General features: G+C 37.6%; 1 protein-coding gene across 1 annotated transcript in view; it reads left to right on the top strand.

Moving 5' to 3' along the window:
- Window positions 1-9,185: 9,185 nt before the first annotated feature.
- camsap2b (calmodulin regulated spectrin-associated protein family, member 2b) overlaps window positions 9,186-21,097 on the top strand; it is a 34,980-nt gene continuing 23,068 nt past the window's right edge. The window contains exons 1-3 of the mRNA XM_079453555.1: window positions 9,186-9,823; window positions 17,283-17,542; window positions 20,652-20,813. Of these exons, the coding sequence (XP_079309681.1) occupies window positions 9,661-9,823; window positions 17,283-17,542; window positions 20,652-20,813 (585 nt within the window). The 5' untranslated portion in view covers window positions 9,186-9,660. The remainder of the gene's footprint in view (window positions 9,824-17,282; window positions 17,543-20,651; window positions 20,814-21,097) is intronic.

Genomic DNA, 21,097 nt, shown 5'->3' with positions numbered 1-21,097 from the left:
ATTTCTGATCACGATAGTTTGTCCAGGTTTAGGTGTTCAAAACATAAGACAGATTCAGGGAAAATGATTATTAATTCAGATTTAAATGAGATTTTCTGTTTAATAGTTAAGTGTTCTTGGCAGATTTCTAGTGGAACGGCTCTCCAGATGTTACTTACACAGGATACAAAGGTGCAGATTGAAACGTTATTTCATCAGATTCTCAATTATATACTGGATTGTAGAGGAATATGAAAAATTCATAATGCAATTTAAATCCAATCCAAAATGCCATGTGGCCAGTGAAGTGATATCAACATTGTGTCCTCTTGTCTCTTGTGAGGATATTTCACTTCCAAATAAAAAGTTCCCCATGTTTTACTCACCCTCAAGGTATCCTATCTGATTATGGTTTCCTTCCGGAAGAATTATCCAGTCAAGAGTTACAATACCACGTATCATTTTGCTTCCAAGCGGTAGAATGGAAGTGAACGTTTGTTGATTTTTTGAAGCTCCAAAAAGTGCATCCATCAATCAAAGAACTCCATGGTCTTAACAAAGGTCTTCTGAAGCAAATTAATGCGTTTGAGAGAAATGACTTCCGGCTGAAACTAGCAAAAACACTTTCAACACATTGCGCAGGGTATTCGAAAGGGCCCAATGTCTTTATAAGTTCATGTTTAAAACTTCATTCAAATGTGTAAATATTAATATATGCATATATTGTGCATTCCCTCTCTTCATATATGACCATCCTCTCAAACAACTTAAACATACCCTGCTGAAAAGGTAAATCAATTCTTTAAAAATAATTGTTCATTGTTTATTGTTCATCTGATAAAATGCTAATTATTACAGAAAAAATAAATGAGAAGCATAACATCCCACTATGCTTTAACATCAACTAGGATTTATATTCAACTTTAAACAGGGGATTTATCAAACAACCATATGCTGTAAAATGAGTCTTATTTCTCCGATGACAAGATGACCTTTGCAGTTATGTTGTGTTGTTTATAACTGTAAAGCCTGCAGCTGAGGTTGAGAGTTGGGCAAACAGGAAGTGACACGGTTGTGTGCGTGATTTGTGTCTGTGTGCACTGACCCTAATTATAACAGACAGTTTGCACTTATATAAGCAGCTCAAAACAGCCAGCAGGCTTGAAGACCATCCTCGACCAACATATGTAACTTATGGGAGGATGAACCTATGTATGCATCTGTGTCTTTCATTTATGCATTCAAGTGTCTTTTTCTGTCCACCTCGCTGTGATTATCATTTAAAACAGTAAATATTGCATAAGATTACTACATTTTTACATTAAAAGTATGCTACATTGTTGTCTCATTTGCATACTGTGAACTAAACTATTTCTGACATTTGTCATCTTCCAGCAGATCAGTTTTTCTACGTCTCTGTACGAGAAACATTATACAACACGTCTCAGTAAAAGTGCTGATCTAGAAGCAGATTTTTTCCAGTTTCTGGAACAGCCTCTGTCATACAAACAAATTCTGGCTCAGCGCTACTACACATTCGACTATTCAAGGTAAACGTCTAAATGCTGAGGATGATAGAAGATGGGCACAACAAGCAGCTTTATCGATGGGAAAATATGCACAGAGGCAGAAGGATGAGGATTGCTGTGGTGTTTACTAATGGATTGGATAACTATTATATTAAACGAGTCCACTGTATGCACATTGCTGCTGACGATTAGTTTCCCTTGAGAGTAAATCTTCTCGCTGTAACATCATAAAGAACAAATGAAACACAACTGAACTTAAAGCTGATACATGGCAAACTGGGTACAAAGGGACATGCACACTTAAAGGAACTGTTCACCCCCAAAAATACATTTCTGTCTTCATTCACTCACCCTCAAGATGTTCTAAATCTTTTTTAATTTCTTTGTTCTGATCAACACAGAGAAAGACATTTGGAAGAATGCATGTGACCAAACAGTTCTTGGCCACCATTGACAAAAAATAACTTCTGTTCTGTTAAACACAAAAAAACGGAGTATTCTCAAACTAAAAGTGAATTTACCTGGGTACAAACTCAAACCAGGTTTGTGATACAGGCCACAGTATACACAAAAAAAGATACAGATTTGGAACAACTTGCGGGTGAGTAAATGTAGAAAGAATTTTAATTTTTTTCTCTTCTAACTAAATCTAACTAAAATACGAAATAAATATATATAAATTTTGTGTTTTCTGATGTTTAAAATTACTTTTCTGATTTTGTCTAGTATCATAGAAACATGCACTTTCTCTAAAGCTGCTTTAGAACTATGTCTTATAAAATGTGCTAACAAATATGAATTGAATGGAGTTAGGGTCACATAAATAAAATATGAAATCTACCGATAAACAAAGTGTCAGGCTGTGAGTGTGTACTGAGGTGAGGGTTTACACAAAGCTTGTCATTCTCCATTCTCAGCTCACTGTCATGCAGGCCAAGACAAAATCCTGCATCCTGACTCAAGAGATAAAACAACAATGTGTTTATCTGTGAGTGAACAGGTTCATTAAATTCGAGTGGCACTAGTCTCCATCGCTAGGAAGGATAATGAATGTTTCCTAAATACTACCTAAACATTTATTAATAGTAAATCCATCTCCTGTGTCCAGTTTAAATAAAAAGTGCATGCAACATGCACATGCCTCTGAACAACAGACATCATTTGAGACACAGTAAAAGAAACTGTCATGATTCTGCCGCATCATGTCATGTTTCTCTTGGTTTAGTGGCAGGATCATGACAGAGTCTCATGTCTTGTTTGGAGAGAGGCAGTAATTGGCCTTCCATTCACTCTCTCCTACACCTGTTCCCCTTATTTAATGCCCTTGTGTCTTCTGTCTTGTGCTGGTTCATTGTGGTTGTGTGGTGAGTTCTTGTGCTTGTCAGTGTAGTCATGTGTAGTTTGTCAAAAGTTAATTTAAGTTTTGTTTCAGTGTAGTTAGTCTTAGTCCTGTCTTGTTATTATATTTCCATGTTTTGTTATGTTTCCCCCTCGTGGGTGTTTGTTTTATATTTATTAAATATCTGTTAACCCCTTACCCGCTGTCTGTACCTGGGTCCTCTGTCCGTGTCTCACCCCACGCTCATGACAGAAACACCATAGTGTTCACACAACGAACAAATGAAGAGACTCACTCCTCTCCACCTTTAGCTGGAGTGTGGTGAGTGTACTGGCGCCGTTGTACTGTGGCTGCCGTCGCATCATCCAAGTGGATGCTGCACACTGGTGGTGGGTGAGGAGAGACCCCCTCATATGATTGTAAAGCGCTTTGGGTGTACAGCAATAAACAATAAAGCACATCAGTGTCAAAAACACATCCGAAAACAGCCTATTCAGTTCATGAGAGGAGCAAAAATGATTTAGAACACATGCAGGCCACATAAATGTGCAAGCAGAACTGAAGCAACACAAAGCAAAATCAACAACTTTTAATTAGCCAATAAAAAATAATTTACTGTTCATGTATGCAGAAAAAGACACCAAACTCCTTTAGGAATTTATGCTCATTATTTTTGTCTTTCGCTTTCATTCCAGATTTCTTTTCATAATACACATACAGACTTTCCTATAAATAAAACATAATTTTTCTACTTAGGTCGTGTGAAAAGGCCCCTTGTCGAAATGCCAGGAAAGCTTTAGCAATTTTCGGCTTTAGACATTGTGACATTCCTGTAAGTTTTGTATGGATGAATGTAAACAAAAGCTGCACACTAGGCGGATTCTGAACCGCGGGCGTTACACCAGAGACATCCAGTCCTTTAAAAGGGATAGTTCACAAAAAATTAAACTTGTGCAACCTTTTCTCACCCTTTTATAATTTCTAACCTGTATATGACTCGTTCTTCTGTGGAACACGAAATAAGTTAGTTGAGAAATGGTTTTGTGTCATACAATGGAAATCAATGGGGGCCACTGTTTCTTTGGTACCTAACGTTGCAAAAAATTTCATTTTTGGCTGAATTGCTTCATTCCTATAGAATTTCTTGAATTTAACATACTTGAAGCAGATAAGGACTTCAGGATTACTCAGAATTGCTCTCCAGATGATGTCTGGAAACAGAATTTACCCCCCTGCCCTACACAGAACAGGACAGAGCACTAAAGGGATATGGACATTACTGTCTCATTTGTGTGAGTCTGGTACACAATACCACCTCCAGTACTTCAACTTTCTTTTTTTGCCATTTCTTTTATTCTTTTTTGGCATTTCTATTTTCATTTAGTAAAAACAGTTGCTAAATGAGCTTTGAGAGAACATGTTGAAGATGTCTTAACTCTTGTTTTATATATCAAGACGAGTCAAAGCTCAGCGTGGTGTCGCCGCTGCAGTCACAGCGTTTAAGAGAAGATAAACTTTAGGGCATATGGAGCAGACTCCCCTCTGAATTTTATTCAGATAAATACAGGTTTTTGATGCCAGTGGGGGAAGCACAGCCCAGCGTGACCCCACCCTCTAACTACAGCCTTGAGGTCTGTGTGTGTTAAAAATACCCCACGCTGTCCCAGACACAAGAGTGATCCCGTCTGCCTGCATTCTGTGTACTCTTTCTTCATTCAATTCTCATTTTTCTAACTCAAATGTAATGGGGTCTTTAGTTTGTTTACTATTAGATATCAAACTGTATTTTAAGACATCATCACTCTTATTTTTATTTTGTGGTCGTGTGACTGAAAGATTGTGAATTTGTGTGTTCGAAGGGGGAAATATTGTTCTTAACCAGGTGTTGCTTTAACTTTAAAAGGGTGTTTCATGATATTGTATATAAACCATTTTTGGTTAAATCATTTCATAAAGAACATTCTGAGAAATCTAAAGGTTTCACAAAAGGTTCTTCAAAGTGGGCAATAGACTAAGCCCATAAATGAATACATCTAGGGATCCTAGCTGTTAAGCCTTATGTCTGTTGTTATATATGATATATATACTCTATAAATGTGTAAAGCGTCACTGTCCTTCTGAGACCTTGAATGTCAGAATGTGCTAATTTTCAGGAAATGGAAAAAAACACTGTACTTTTTAAATTATTACAGATACTGTGTTGTCTGTCATGGTTCCATCTGATCCATCTGCCCCTGATTGCCTCTCGTGTCCCTCTTTGCACTTTTAAAAAAATGGACAGTTTCCCAGCATCCTCTTCACCTGTGCCTCATCATTTATCACCTCACCTGCCAGCTATTTCCTCATCACCCGCACTCTGTGTGTATATACAGCACTGTTGTGTTCCTCGTCCAATTGTTTGTGTATATGGTGTTGTGTATATTCTTGTATCTTCTTCATTGGATTCTATTAAGTTAGCCTATTGGACTATCTTCGTCTCTTGAGTGTTCGTCTGCACGAACCGTTACATTGTCAAAGTTGAAAGCACTTTTTAATAGTTTTTATTGGTTAAATATTTGCACTGATAAACATAAAGTTTGACTTATAATATTGACTTGTGGCCAAAATAAAAATCACAAAATAAGGAGATACAAGGTTTTAGGAGGACAGCAGCAAAGTATGAGAATTTTTGTCTCCCTCAATTTTTTTACAGGACTGGACATAATAGGACAGCTATTGTGGGAAAACAAAGGGAGTATCTGCGATAACAGTGCAAGGGCACCGACGTCAGATAGCAAGAGACATATATCTGCTCGGAGCAAAGAGCATACACTGCATATAGACATACTGAGATCAGCGACTGTCTTTTGTGTGTACTTCATAAAAGATGGGGCTTATGTGTGTGTGGGAGTGAAGCGTGTTGGTGTGGGGGTCAGTGGAAAACACACTGCCTGTGTTGTGTCTGTGTGAAGGCATCTTTGTATGAAATATGTATGCACATTGGGAGTGCGTGTGGCTGGGGCTTGGATGAGTCTGGTAGCATTTTGCATGATAATGGCTCACACTTTGAATTGAACGTCATGTGAATAATCAAACATCTGATGGTCTCAATCATGACATTCTTTGAATGTTTGTGAGGGACTTTTAGTCTGACTGAGACATAATTTACAAGTAAATAATATCAGAAAATAATGTCCTAAAAACAAACGTTGTTTATGTCATGTATTTGAATGCAACGTGTTCTAGTTTCTTGTTCATGAAAAGGAAAGATTTTGGCTTTTTGTACTTTCTTAACAGTACTGTATTTTCAAGTGTTTCAGACACATTTAAAATATTCTGATAGCAATTACTAAAATCATATTTTATCATCTGGAGTTTTTTACTTTTTTCAAAAGCAACGACAAAAATTCTTTAGGATGAGCAAACTAAAGTTAAAACGTTTGGATTATGCTGCCATCTAGTGGTATTACTACAACAACGCAAGCAATATTCCAGCTTTAATTTACTGCAAGGCAATTCAGCGTTGGATTGACTGGTTATGGTCAATATGAGTTGTATTCTTTTTTTTTTTTTTTTAAATATTATTTATTTATATTAGTATCCCTCCAGTTTCCATTGCTAGATTTAAATTTATTTATCTTACCATCAAATTTCGTTTTTCATATTTTAGTTAATATAATATAATAACATCCGAAAATCAGATAAAAGTCACGGACATTCAGGTTTCTCCCATTCTTTTCAACCGATGACCAAAGAGTGTCCGCAAGAGGACGACATTTTTTCATCAACGCAGTTCTCGTAACTTTTCTCTCCATTGAAGTCAAAAACATTACAATTAAAACACTGTTTGTCAATATTTTGAGGAAAACATCAGGTGGTCATCAATAGATGGTGGTTTCAGCAATCGATTAGCAAACTATTTTTACTCCCAGTCCAACATCTGATTCATTGCAAATGAACTGCTCTGTGTTCACAGAAGTGATGAACTAGACGTTAAGGACATTAATAGTGTGTAAACAGCCAACTGCTAAAAGGAGATTTAAGTCATGTCTGGATGTCTCTCTCTCTCTCTCTCTCTCTCTCTCTCTCTCTCTCTCTCTCTCTCTCTCTCTCTCAAGATTCAAAGAAGCTTTATTAGCATGATAAAATCAATTTTACATTGCCAAAGCACAGGAAAATTAAATACAAATATTCTGCACAAATTCAGATTAAGATAAAATAAAATAAAAGTAGCCTATATAAGCGTGTTGTGTGTGTTGTGTCAGTGTTTTGTTCTGTTGTGCTGGTTGTTCTTTTGTCATGGCAGAACTTGACATATCTTGCAGCTAGGTTCGAGCTCATTGAGTTTTCTCCCAGATGAAATCTTGCCCTTTAGTCTTTGTGGAAGTTTGTAAACTGGGGGAAGAATGTTTCTTTGATGTGTGTATAGTTTGGACTTGAAACCAAAACTCGGTTTCCACTTGTTTCTGTGTGCAGTGTGGACACAGTCGCTCTTCTCTTGGTGTCCATGTCTGTATGTGTCTGCCCCTTCTCCACAGTGAGTTTGTGAACGCTGAGTCTGTACATGCTCAAGACTTTTCTTAAGTTTCTTAATCAGATACGGTATTATGCCAGTTAATTTTCTCTGTTCAATGACAGATCATTCCAATTTAATTTGCTGAGCCGTTGCTTCTGTTCAGTTTGAGATATTTCTCTTTTTGTGTTTTTATCATTTGGTTTAGTCTGGCTGGGGTTTGGGGTTCGGTTGGGCATGTTTCGGGTGCAGAGTTAGTTCTGAGATCAGTTGGATGAAGGGGCTTCTCATTGGGATCAGCTCTTGAAGGCTTAAGGCTTTGTGATGGAGTGTCTCTGTATCCCTGTTCTTAAGGTGAGTGTAGAATTGTATAGCTCTTTTATGTATTTTAATTATTAAAGGATATAGTCCTAATTCTGCTCTGCAGGCTTTGATTGGAGTTTTTCACTGTAGCTGTAGAATGCTTTTACAATTTTCTGTTTTCAGAGTCTGTTCCATATGGTGAACTAGTCTGAGAGGGCCCCAAACCTCACATCCATACAGCGCCATTGGTTCTATAATTGATTGGATTATTTTTAGCCAGATTCCAGTTGGGGATGTCAATTTTCCATTTTACACATTTATAGCCTTGTCTAAGTTTCAATGTTACCAATACCCCCCCCTCTCTCTCTCCCTCTCTCTCTCTCTTTATGAGTGTGAGTGTAAAAGCTCAATAAATGACTTCCATTTGTGCTCAAGCATCAAGGGCCTCTCTTTGCCAGATAAAAGTCTTCAACGTAATGGTGTGTGTGCGTGTGATGAAAGGGTTGTGTATGTGGGTAGAGGGCAGTAATTACAGCCATTCTCCAAAGCTGATAGTCACATCCAGCCACTGCCACGGTCACACCCCTTCCTGTCTGAGAGATGTGATTCCACGACTGCTGTGATATACAACTTAAAGACTACACCACGATTAACTTAAGTTAAAGCTATAAAGCTGTCTCTCAACAGCTCAGTCATACTGTCAACACAACTGTGTTGCAATCTTGTTCCTCAACCTTAATAAAACATGTGTCACTAATTCAATTGATTTGTATTGGGGTTTAAAGGCATCCCGAAAACTGCATTTGTATTTGTATTGTCGAAGCCTTCGACACAAGCAAATCAAATCAATTAAAGACATATTAATATTAACGAATAAATACAACCACAACGTGAAATATATTTAAAAATAAGGATAGGCAATACTACAATAACATAAAAGTACAGTACAGAGTACACTAAGAGGAAATTAGCTATTAATTTATTAAAAATATAAGAGAAATACATTTAAAAAAAATAATGAAGTAATTCATCAAGTTAAACTTGACTTCATGTTTTTAAGCTTAACTTTGCTGCTTCAAGATCAGTCTGAATCGTCTGAAAACGCATCTCTTCCGGCAACATGTAGCTGATTTTAACCTCTAATTCTTTTCTGTCTTCTTATCAAAGAACATTTTAAATAAAAAAATAATAATTGTACTAACAACACTATTCTTAGCTTTGTATACTGTGCTAGGCTTTAATGGACTAGTTTTGATGCACTTATGCACTTTGTTGCCTATGTTGTTATAATTGCTTCCAATGTTTCCTCATCTGTAAATTGCTTTGGATAAAAGCGTCTGCTAAATGACTAAATGTAAATGTTATATTATAACAATTATAAAAATCTTAATACAATAACACAGCGAATGATTAATAACCGTAAAATATTTATCATTTTAGCATAATTAGCTATTTATTAATCCACAGTGTACAAAATTTGATTTTGTAATGAGAATTGTTGCCATCAGTAGTGCTTGTATGCGTCTGGGCGTTTCGCGCATGCGCGCTCAGCTCTCTCCTTTACCAGGCCACCAGTGCGGCAGGCGGACCGCAGGGAGAGGGAAAGATTCGAGGACGGACAGTTAGAAAAGTTAAAAAAGAGGAAAAAATCATGACAAGAGACAGCGATCTCGTCGACCGTCCTTTCGCCATTGAGTGAAACATCCCTCACCACGGTTATCGCGTCACCTGTTATTTATCGATGTTTATAACCCACAAAACTTGAAGATCATAATGCCGGGAAACCGATGAAAACTACTGCAATCGCCTGGAATTTCGTGTTTGGATATTGAATCCAGCGCTCGGAGATGCTGCCGGGATTGTTTTCCGTACGTACGGTTATCATAATAACGCATTGCGAACGAGGAGTCGGGATTATATAGTTACATTCTATCCGTTATATTTCACGTCATATTTGGCGCATTGGATCCGACCATGGGAATGTCATCCACTGGCGTGATCTCATAATCTGGGACGTGATGCAGCCACGCGTGGATGTCAAGATGGGTGATGCCGCAGAGATCAAGGAGAGGAAGAGGATGTTCGTCGTGCCTGCGATCAAACCTTTCGATCACTATGATTTCACGAGGGCCAAGATATCGTGCAGTTTGACATGGCTCATTGCCAAAGCCTTTGGGTCGGGTAGGTGGTGCTTAACATTTTCGAAATATTACTATGGCCGAGAACGCGCAAGTTTGTTATGCGTGTTTAATGATAGCGTTACACCTACATACTAACTGTGAGTGTCATTTCTGAGTAGGGCAGTGTCTGTATTAAGTGTTGATATGAATCACTCATTAATAGCTGGAATATAATGAATTGATGAATTGAAGCAAGCGCATGACTAACATAATAATCGACAAACTGTTGCGCATTTTCTTTTAAGCACGACCCACTGGGTATCCTCTCCTATAGACTAAGGATTGATGAATTCTTATATAAGCCACACAAATATGTTAAAAACGAGCTGTTATGTACACAATACACCATCAGTGTACATTTAACCATTCCTATAGCCAACAAGGGCTGGGGCATCCTTATGTCAGCTACAATATATGACATATAGTAGCAACTTTTATCTAGGGCTGTGCAATTAATCGAAAATTAATCGTAATCGTGAATTTTGGCCTTCAACGATCACAACGACGATTGTTTTGCGTATCATTTTGCAAGGATCCTCTCTTTTCTCATGGTATAAATCCACAGTGCACCCACCCGTTTCCTTTAACGTGGTTCAGCTGTGCTATTTCTTTAAAATATTAAAAACATTTCTGTTGTTTTTTTAAGTTAATGAGTAATCCTGTAAATAATCGGGATCTCAATATTATCCAAAATAATCGTGATTATGATTTTTGTCATAATCGAGCGGCCCTATACTTTTAACCTAGTCAAAAGTCATATAGCATGTGTACACTATTGGCATTTCTTTCACAGTTAAATTGGGACCAATCCAATGATCCTAATGGTAAAATCGAATGCATCTTATCTTGTAAAATGAAATCCGGGATTATATACGGCTTTTATTTTTCAATGTAGTACACATGTGACATCCAGCAGTATGCAGTGGTTTACATGGTGCTGTAACCTTTGCCAAGTCTGCAGAAGTCATTAGGCCAGAGCTCCACATAGGACTCATGAAAATCTGCTGTCTGGCTTATGACTCTGGGTCAGTCCCCGCAGTAATGAATGCTTAAAGCAGATTCCCCCTGCTCTCTCTGTACACAACACAACACAACGTAATAGGATTGAATTTTCCAGAATAGCTCCCTAGAGAGGATATTTGAATGAACACACAAACACACAGAATCAGACTTGCATGGATGTAGAGCAGTGTGGCTTTGAGTGTGGAGCGGCCCGGCCCACAACAGAGAAGCCTGTGGGGTGCAGTGCATCAGGGCCAAGATGAGTGTATGTGTGCGTATGAAGTCGGTTTTCTTATTGCAGTTGCTGGTCTACGTGAACTGTAATGTGGTTGGATTTGCTCTCATCTCTATTCCAGATGTCAGTGCTGCTGATACCACACTTATAAGAATCACAGATCAGATACTGAATAAAAGTACTATTTGAAAGGGTAATACTGTAACATCTTACTATTAGTTATCGCTTGTCACAGCAGAATAAAACTGCTGATGTGAGAAACAAAAATTTGAAAATGAAGCCCGCCATTACATGAATGACCCCTGTTCAGTCTGATCAGAAATTGAAATATAAACTGAATACAAAAATCAGCTTTGAGCATCAGTTAACTCTCATGGCAATATTGTCCTGCCAGTATTTCTTTCCTCACATCTGTGGCATACTGAACATACCACGACAGAGGCCATGTGTGCCTGTTACATCACTGAAGCCTGCGGGGCCATGAGACTGTGTGACGAGCACATGTGACCCTGTGCTGGAAAACAGTTCCATCTAACATGTTATTAAAGACAAAAAAGGCATGTTAAAGGGACAGTTCACCCCCGAAAAATGCTGTCATGATTTACTCTCCCTCAAATTGTTATTCTGAATTTTTATACATTTTGTTCTGATGAACGCAGAAAAAGAAAGCTTGTAACCAAACAATTCTTGGCCACCATTAACTAAGCCCCAGATCTGTTTGCTTTTCCTACATTCTTCAAAATATCTTCTTTTATGATTAACAGAACAAAGAAATGTATACAGATTTGGAACAATTTGAGGTTGAGTGAAAGTAGGGCTTCAGCTACCGATTGTTTTACCGAGTATTCTACTGATTTTTCCATCGATAAATCAAGTACTTTTTCCTTATTAAAGTTACCATTCTTTTGGCATGTTTCTAGTTTCAAAAACGCTTTATATTTCACATTTATCAAGTCTATTGTTCACCGCTGTCCCTCTTTTTACAAAACGATTAGATTTTTTCCGGTTTGAATTAAGTCCCTCCTTTCGAAACGCTCTGATTGGTAAAGCTGACCTGACCCAGTCTGTCGTCATTGGTTCCTCGCTTAGAGCGTGTGTCTGAAGATGTCCAACCCATACCATATCAGCGAGCTTCCGCTTTTCAGGCTGTTGTGATTGGTCGGTCCCCCTCTCATTGCACGTGTATTCATAAGCTTTGGCTTTTAGCTATAAACAATAACAATGGCGTCAATTTCACATCATCAGTTAAAAACATGATGATCGATCGAAGTGTAACGGTGGACTGCTAGTGCATGTGCAAATGTCAATCTTTGTTAGAGATCACCATTTTTTTCATACTATAGCGAGGGAAATGACACCAGCCCGATTGGCGTTAGACCGGTTATATTAACACAAATAACAGAAAGTTATTTTTGCCTTTTTATATTGGACCCAAGTTGGATAATAAAACGAGCATTTAGATGTATGCACGCACACACACACACACACAATATCAGTGTATTGCACAGAACAGCTTTCACAGCCGATGTTAGTCATGGAAGCGGTTATTCGTTCGTTGGAAAATTGGCATCACAGGGAATGGCTCCTTTAAAGAGCAATACTAAATATACAAGAGAAAATAAGACAGGTCTCTTAAAATGAACAGCACATGTTTTTCCATTTTAGAAAAATAAAATAAATGTATTGGTGAAATTGCATACATTAATATCTGTGAAAACTAATCCCATTTAGGAAATTCCATTGCCATATTACATTCAAAATGCAATACAATACAAATATATAAATAAGAAACATGAATAAAAAAAGAAAGAATCATTTCAAAGGTGAACAACTACAGCGTATGCATGATGCATTTAGTTTATCTAAATTAGTTTTGGGCCTCTTCTAGTAGTCCACATCTAGTTTTATGGACTCAATGCATCCGTAAAACAAGTTTCATTTAACTAAAACTGAGTAAAATACCAGTTCACAATTTCAATAAGCTATCACTTATTTATCAGCATGAGAAATACGTGTGACCGTGTGTACAGACTAAAATGTGTGTGTCTCACGGTGACATGTACAGAGTTTGGGAAACGCCCTAAGTAAAAGATGACAGAATACATTTTTTTTAGTGAACCATCACTTTAATGTAAATGCAAATGTTTAAGATGGCAGAAAACTGGGGAAATCCATGGTGCAGAATGTGAATATTATGAGACAATAAGATGCTTGTAAAACCCAATAAATGGATGGGAGTGTGTCAGCATTTTTATGTATTTTAACTATTTAATTGGCAACAAAATGTTTGTGGTTTTAATTCCCAGGACACACATACCTGTAAATTATACATTTATGTGAACCATTAGAATATTACTGTTAGGACCTATAATGCATTTCTCAAGCAAATATTATTTTACCACACAAGTTGTCCAAAAAGCATGTAAACAGATCATTACATTAGTTATGATTTGCATTTTATAAGCAGTATGCCAAATATTTTTATTGATTGTGAGGACTGAGATTTAATTTCTCAAGCAAATATTGTTTTACCACACAAGTTGTCCAAAAAGCACGTAAACAGATCATTTCATTAGTTGAATATTACCTGCATTAAAGAGAGTTCACCCAAGAATGAAAATTCTGTCATTATTTACTCACCCTCAAGATTTCTTGGAAATGTACAACACAAAAGAAGATGTCAAAGGAAGTAGGGAAAGCAAACAGGCACCATTGACTACCATTGTAGATTTTTTCTTACTATAGTTAATAGTGCGCCAGAACGTTTTGGTTACTAACCTTCTTTCATAAATATATATATATATACAGTATATATATATATATATGTACTGCATATTTGTGTTCAGCACAAAATCGATATTTATACAGGCTTAGAACAACGTGAGGGTGAGTAAATGAAGACATTTTTCAGTTTTGGATGAACTATCCCTTTAATAAGCCTGATTTTTGCGCTAGAATGAAAAGTTTACGAGTTGCTGTACTGTTCCAAAAGTGCAGAGTTGTTTTTTGTGGGATGTGGTGAGTCAAGCTTTTCTCTTTTTGACCCCAGACTTCCTCCAAATGTTTGTCGTGCCTCTGGGAGCTGCTTCCTGCCTCTGTCCTCACTTTAGTTGGGATGAAACAGGAAAAAACCTTTAGCCTTACCAGGCTTATGAGCATGTTCAGGAAAAAACTGAGTTTACAGACCGTCTATGTGTGTGTGTATACACTTTTGGCTCTGAACTACTAGAGACTGGCAGAGAAAGGGTTTCCATTGACGCAGCAGCTTTACATAGAATAGCTCAATGTTTTTAAGAGATTTCTGATACAGTACTTCGGTAAATACTAAAAGTACACATAAATACCGTAGTCAGCAGTTTTAAGTTAATTGCAAATATTATATTGCAATGAAGGTTTTTATATTGTCACAGCTAACAAACATAACCAAGTGTACACTGTAAAACTGTGCCAGTAACTTATTGTAGATTTAATTGATAATACTACTTTCCTATTGGCAAAATTAAAACACTTCAAAATGAGCAGGAAGAGACTGGCATTAGCACAGCAACACTGCAAAAAATGACATTCTTCCTTCGCATTTTTCTCTTGTTTTCTGGTCAAAATATTAAAAACTTCTTAAATTACGATACATTTACATAACAAGAAAAGTGACCCGCCATATTAAGTCTTGATTAAAATAAATACTAAACTATGTAAGTTTATGCTTGAAACTAAATTGTAACTTAAATCTACAATAAATTACTGGCAAACCTGCTGCGAAGTTGTGATGCAAAACTGCATATTTAAAAATATGGGTGTAACATTTTCGGTGAGGTGTAAATGACTAGTTCACTAATCTATGGAAAAGCAAAGCCTTATATAATAAGACATTGTCAATTTTTACCTGACATGCTGTTTTAAGATCACAAAGCTTGTGGCCGGAGGCATAAATAACAGTCTGCAATGGCAGAAGCAGTGGTGCTATTAGGGGTATGAACCATCATATTTCAGACACTCAGACTCAAAATGCATGTCATGTCCTGCCATGTGTCCAAGATCACTCAGGAGGAATTGTACTGCACCTTTAAGGCACACATTTCCTGCTGATAAAAAAGAAAATGAACACACACACACACACACACACAAAGATATATTGAAAGGAAATGTCCTGGGACGAACAGGAATCTTCATGGCCTGAAGTCTGACTCACAGTCAAGCATTATGGGATGCCAGGAATTTCCTTGACCTTCTAGATTTGATTTTGTTCTTCAGACATTTGCACTGTCTGTGTTGTCAGTCTGTTTGCAGATGTTACTGGTGCTGTTTATTTGGCACCTATCCTGATTCCTGTTATTAAGTGTGTGTCATGTCTGCAGTGTTTTATGACTCAGTGTTTGTCTGTCTGTACACAGGTGTTTACATGTGTATCTGTAGTGCAGTGTGTGTGTGTAACTCAATTCATGTCTGTACCTGTCTGTGTGTGCCTGTGAGTCTATTGTGCTGCTCTTAACCATTTTGTTTATGGTTCCCCCATGTGGTTGAAAAGTGCAATTGTCTGTTATCACTGTCATAAAAACTGTCAGCGTGGGCAGGGCAATACACGCGAATTTGTTGACTAAGCAGAAGCTGCTGTTCATCATGTCACTTCATAAACTGTGCATGTACTAAAGCACTCCTTTGGCTCCTGCAGGGTATACTACTGGGCTATACTACTAGCTCAAACTAGATTCTGAGCTAGAAGCTGGTTGCTAGCCGTTTGCGCATAGCGTGCACATTTGCAGTCACCCAAAACACAATGCATGGACGTGAATGTGTTTAGTAACCGATGACATTTTCTGTAGTTATATTTTCGGAAACGACCAGTTGAACCAGTAGCTCCAAAACAACCTGAGCTCAGCCTAATAACTAATAAGCTTAAAACTACAGGATAGTAAGAAAATTTATGTATAACACTTTCAAATCCAGTAGCAGGAAGGCTAACGTTAGGTCTCCATCCGTTTTGCAACCTGTTGCCTCTTGCAACAAGTGTAAGTGCATCATATATTGATTCCTGTTCGGGCTCGCGTCTGATCACTCTCTATCTTTTCCTCTTTGTTTTTATTTGGGTGATGGTTTGGAGATTTGTTGAACTAGATCGTTTCATCTTATTGCTAGATTTTTCGCTAACTTAACCCAGGCTACAAGTAAAACGTGACGTATGCCGCAAAGCAGGTGGACCTACCCGCACACCGAAGTTACAAGTGTGATTTCGGCCGATAGAGGGCTGCTTAGGTAGGAGCGGCAGTAAAATTCGTCCAGTTAAGAGTTGTCCTACCACTAAAATAATTTTAGAGAGGATGCTGGAAGAATGAGCTATGCTGTGCAGCATCATGTGAAGTCAAACACACCTGTTGCCGTTACAGAACTTAGACCAGCGGATTGTCGCCAGTGATCAATGTTTCTCCTTCCGACACTGCTGTAGGTCTCCATGGTGTTTAGATGAGTGTTTCCGTATAGCGATGGTTTGGTGTTGACTGACTACTTTGAACATAAAATGTTACTGTCAACACATTTGGTGCTAGCTTTTTACATTTATATTTACCTTTTTGCATTTGGCAGACGCTTTTATCCAAAGCGACTTACATTGCACTATACTATACATTTTTAGTTTTTTGAGGTGTTTACATGTGTGTCTGTGTAACTCTATTCATGTCTGTACCTGTCTGCGTGTGCCTGTGAGTCTATTGTGCTGTTCGGAAAAAATCTGATATAAGCAATAGTCTCTCTCTCCCTCTCTCTGGTTTACACTTGTATTTGTCTTTTGTTTATGTTTCACATTTACATTTATGCATTTGGCAGACGCTTTTATCCAAAGAAAGACTTAAGACTTATTTTCTCCAGCAACACAACAACACAGTCTGAGTTATATTAAAGGTTTAATGAGTAATTTTTTGGAGGATCTATTGACAGAAATGCAATATATTATACATAACTATGTCTTCAGAGGCTTATAAAGTACATCATAAAGTGTACCTTACAGAATGAAGTGTTATGTTTTTATACCTTAGAATGAGCTATTTCTACGTACACCGCAGGTCCCCTTACATGAAATTCGGCATGTTATTTCTACAGTACCCCTAAACATACAAACTGCTCTACAGACAGTGTTTCGTAAGAATGTTACATGGTTTAAATGACCTCGTAAATTATAAGCATGTGTTCTAAACATGTACGTTGATGGTTCTGTTCTCTCTTCCTCCTGTAGACTGTGTACCTGTGGAGTTGGAGGATCCATTTTACCGGGACCAGTATGACCAAGAGCATGTGAAGCCTCCTGTTGTATCACTGCTCCTGTCTGCAGAGCTGTACTGCCGTGCAGGGAGTCTGATCCTCAGGAGCGATACGGCTAAACCTCTACTCGGTCATAACGCTGTCATCCAGGCCTTAGCTCAGAAAGGCCTGTACGTCACTGACCAGGAAAGACTGGTGACCGAAAGAGACCTTTGCAAGACCCCCATACAGATGGCAAGTGATTGTGTTCAACTTTTACTGTTCATAAAACTGACTTAAAGGGATAGTTCATCCAAATAAAAGATCTTTCATTGTTTATTATTTACCAGCGCATCGTGCCATTCAAAACCAGTATGAGACGCTTTCCTGGATATGGACATGAATATGTTTTGCTTTGGTCATAATTTTCATACGATGTTTCTAGTTAATGCAGCGATAACATAAACTAGTCATGGACTGGTATGGCAATGCATACTGTGACCTTATGTTGCTATCTCTAAGCTGCTGTGTCTGCACTTTATTCAAGCATGTAGTGTGTGGGAAAACTGGACACCTATGAGGTACTCCTGATGTCTGCAATGCAGTACTCTCTCTCTCTTTCACACTCTTTCTTTCTCTCTGCAGTCCTAGCCACTATCCTGTCAGGTGCATTTACCTTTAATAAGCCACAATACTCAGACTATTTGTTGAAACAATACATACAGTACACACAATGTACTACAGTATCAGCAGCCTTGCAGCACTCTTATAGAGAGAAAATAGTCCCTTTGTTGCAATGTCACCATGTACAGTATATCCTGTATGTACAACAGAAAAACATACCTTTCGCTTTCAGATTTTCCAGCTTAGACATACACATGAGACGAGGTTCAGGTGAAGGGCATGACCTTATTGTCTCGCAGTCCACTAAACACACTTGTCTCTGTGCAAGCGTGCAGTAATATGCGCACATGGGTGGGCATGTCCTTTGGCATGCCGATTAGCACTGCGGCATTGTGTCTGCATGTCGAGCTGTGTCTGATTTTCAGTAAGAAAGGAGTGGTCTGTAGTGTTGTGAAACTCTGCATTGATGAAATTCTCTCCGTTCAGCATATTTTTGAGAAAAGTGTTGACTTGGCTGCCAGGTGCCGCATACTGTAGGATGTAATGCAGCATTTGCCATATAGATTATACTATAGGCGTAAAGAGTGATAAACTCAGAACTTGTCCTGTCGCTGACCTTGAAGTCAAGAAATTATAAGAATAGAATAAGAATCTTTCATATTCATTATGTATTGCATGCTGTTGACTTTTTTGGCTGGCAGGGCTTCACCCTTTGGTTACTCTGTCAACAGGATGGAGGAAAAACACAGCGGGTCTCTATGTAAAGGAGAGAATGAAAGAAAAACATGTTTGCGTAGCAAAGCATAAACTTTGTGAACATGGCATCACATACAGTATATCAGCATATTGCATCATGTGACTACAAGACTTATGCTGCGTTCCAGACACCTCGGTTTAAGGATATTTCCCACATTAACCCGGAAATAATTTCTAGAACAGCGCTTTTTAAAAGTTAGAAAAATACTTAAATCAATGTAAAGGGCTAAAAAAATGTAAAGTAACTGTGTAAAAGTAAAAATGGTAACAATGTAAAGTTCTTTGTCAGAGATTTGGACTGCTATGGCTATGCTGCTCATCTGGACATATGTTTGAATCTGGCTTGCTTCAGGTACATCCCATTCTCTTGTCATTGTTGTTTTTGTCTTTCTGCAATTATTATAGTTTACTCTCTTAAAATGTCAAAAATCTTTCTTCCTCTAAAGCATGGCTACTGTGTGTTTAGTGGTTTGGACGAGGTGTTTTTAGCCTGGGGGTGACTGTGGTTAACCTAAAATAAAGAAACAAGCTGTTATAGTCTTCAAAACAACATCTTAAACACGCAGGTGCGGCATAAAAACAAACAAAAACTAGTCACAAAGTGGTGTGTGAGTGCTGAAGTTGTGTGGAAGGCAGCACTTAAGAGGGGTTTGGGATGAATCCATAACATTTGTGGTAAATGCTTGGTAAGCTTCTTGGATTTAAGCGATTTCCCCAGACAGATTGAGAGTTAAACTAAAGATGTCCAAAACACTTATCGGCATTCATAAAGAGAGCTTTGCATCTGAATGTTACATTTTATTTTATTAAAACAAGGCCAGTGTTTTATTGGCACATACACACTTTTCATATTGCTTGGTTGTACCTTCTTTTATTTGATATGGAGCATGTTTAGACATGTACCTAAACTTAAGGTTTGTTATTTAAGGATGTTGATCGAGTTGAGCTGATCTTTAAGGATTAAACTGTTATTTGTTCATTTTGGTGGCGCAGGAATTATGGGTTAAGTAAGAAGTCCCTTTTGTAATAAAAAAACTAGTGATAGGGTTATTAAATATTATTCTAGTCACAGCCTGCATCAGTTTGCGCTGATGTTCTTGCATGGCCAAGTAAAGAAATAACACAATTTCAGATGGAAAGGCGCAATTATGTTAAAATTGGCCTAGTTTTACCATTACTGGACAACAAAAGATATAGTGTACCAATTTTTCATATTAGTAAAGCAGGTTAAGGAGAGTACAATATGGAGTGCTGGTCAGGCTTTTTTCCCAGACCCCACTTAAAAAAATTGTTCTAGAAACTATATGTAGACTAGATGTGCCCTTTTCCATTCAGAGCCCTCAATGTTGCTATAATGTAAACCAGCATGAGCGTTTTAGCATGCAACGCAATATTGTGGTTTATTTATAGCTGAAAGAAAACATGCAAATATGATTTAACTACTTTAAGGGAAATCAAGTTGATTCTGTGCCAGGGTTATGCTCATATTTGCTTTCAGAACACTCTCTCTACTGAAGGAATGGCGGCGGTCCTGTAAATCTTAGATTTTTAGGATAAGCCTAAACCGGTTGAAGCTTAAGGTTTAAACTACTTTATTCTGTAATGCTTTAATTTGATTGTTTATGTACAATTTAACACGTCGATTTCGTGGGATTATTTACAAAATAAATAAATCCATTTATTCATGGGGTACATCCATCTACATAGTACCAACAGCACCCTCTAGAGGAGAGGGATCAGGTAGAAATAGTTTGTTACCCAGATCACCAACTATCAAATGTGTGAGTTAACGTAATTGGAATGTTTGTGTAATATTGAAGTTAAGACCTGTTTGAGAAACATGTTTTTTCAGGTAATAATGTTAATGACTAAAAAGGATATTCTGTTCCTGAACTATATAGACAGTCTTTGATTGAATATATACATACACTGTATAAATCAATCTTATATTGTGTGTGGTTATATTTCTCTTCTGTCATTCCAGAGTTCTCATCTGGCCATGATTGACACTTTAATGATGGCGTACACAGTTGAAATGGTGAGCGTGGAGAGAGTTCTGACCTGCATACAGAAGTTTTCACCTTTCATTCCTGAGGAAGACTTACCTTATGATTCTGAAGAGGCGATGATAACATGGATCAATAAGGTAAGATTTTTACAGCTTGTCACAGCTAAAAATGTCCCTAACAATAGCAAAAGACATTGATGGCTCGGACGTAAACCATCAACGTCTTTTGCTATTGTTAGGGACATTTTTTTCTAGAAAACATTTATTTGGTCAAAACAAGGGAATGCAGTTTAAGTCATCAGTATTTTTAGTACTTTACATGAAGAAAAAGAGTGAACTTGACCTCGTACTAATCTTTGACAAAAAAAAATTTTTACAGCTTTTAAAGGGATTAAAAAAATAAAATTTCTGATCATTTATTC

Source organism: Barbatula barbatula (genome assembly GCF_947034865.1).
Source record: "Barbatula barbatula genome assembly, chromosome: 3".
Lineage (NCBI taxonomy): Eukaryota > Metazoa > Chordata > Actinopteri > Cypriniformes > Nemacheilidae > Barbatula > Barbatula barbatula.
The sequence above is the reverse complement of the archived record's forward strand: the minus strand, read 5'-3'. Positions and strand labels throughout refer to the sequence as shown.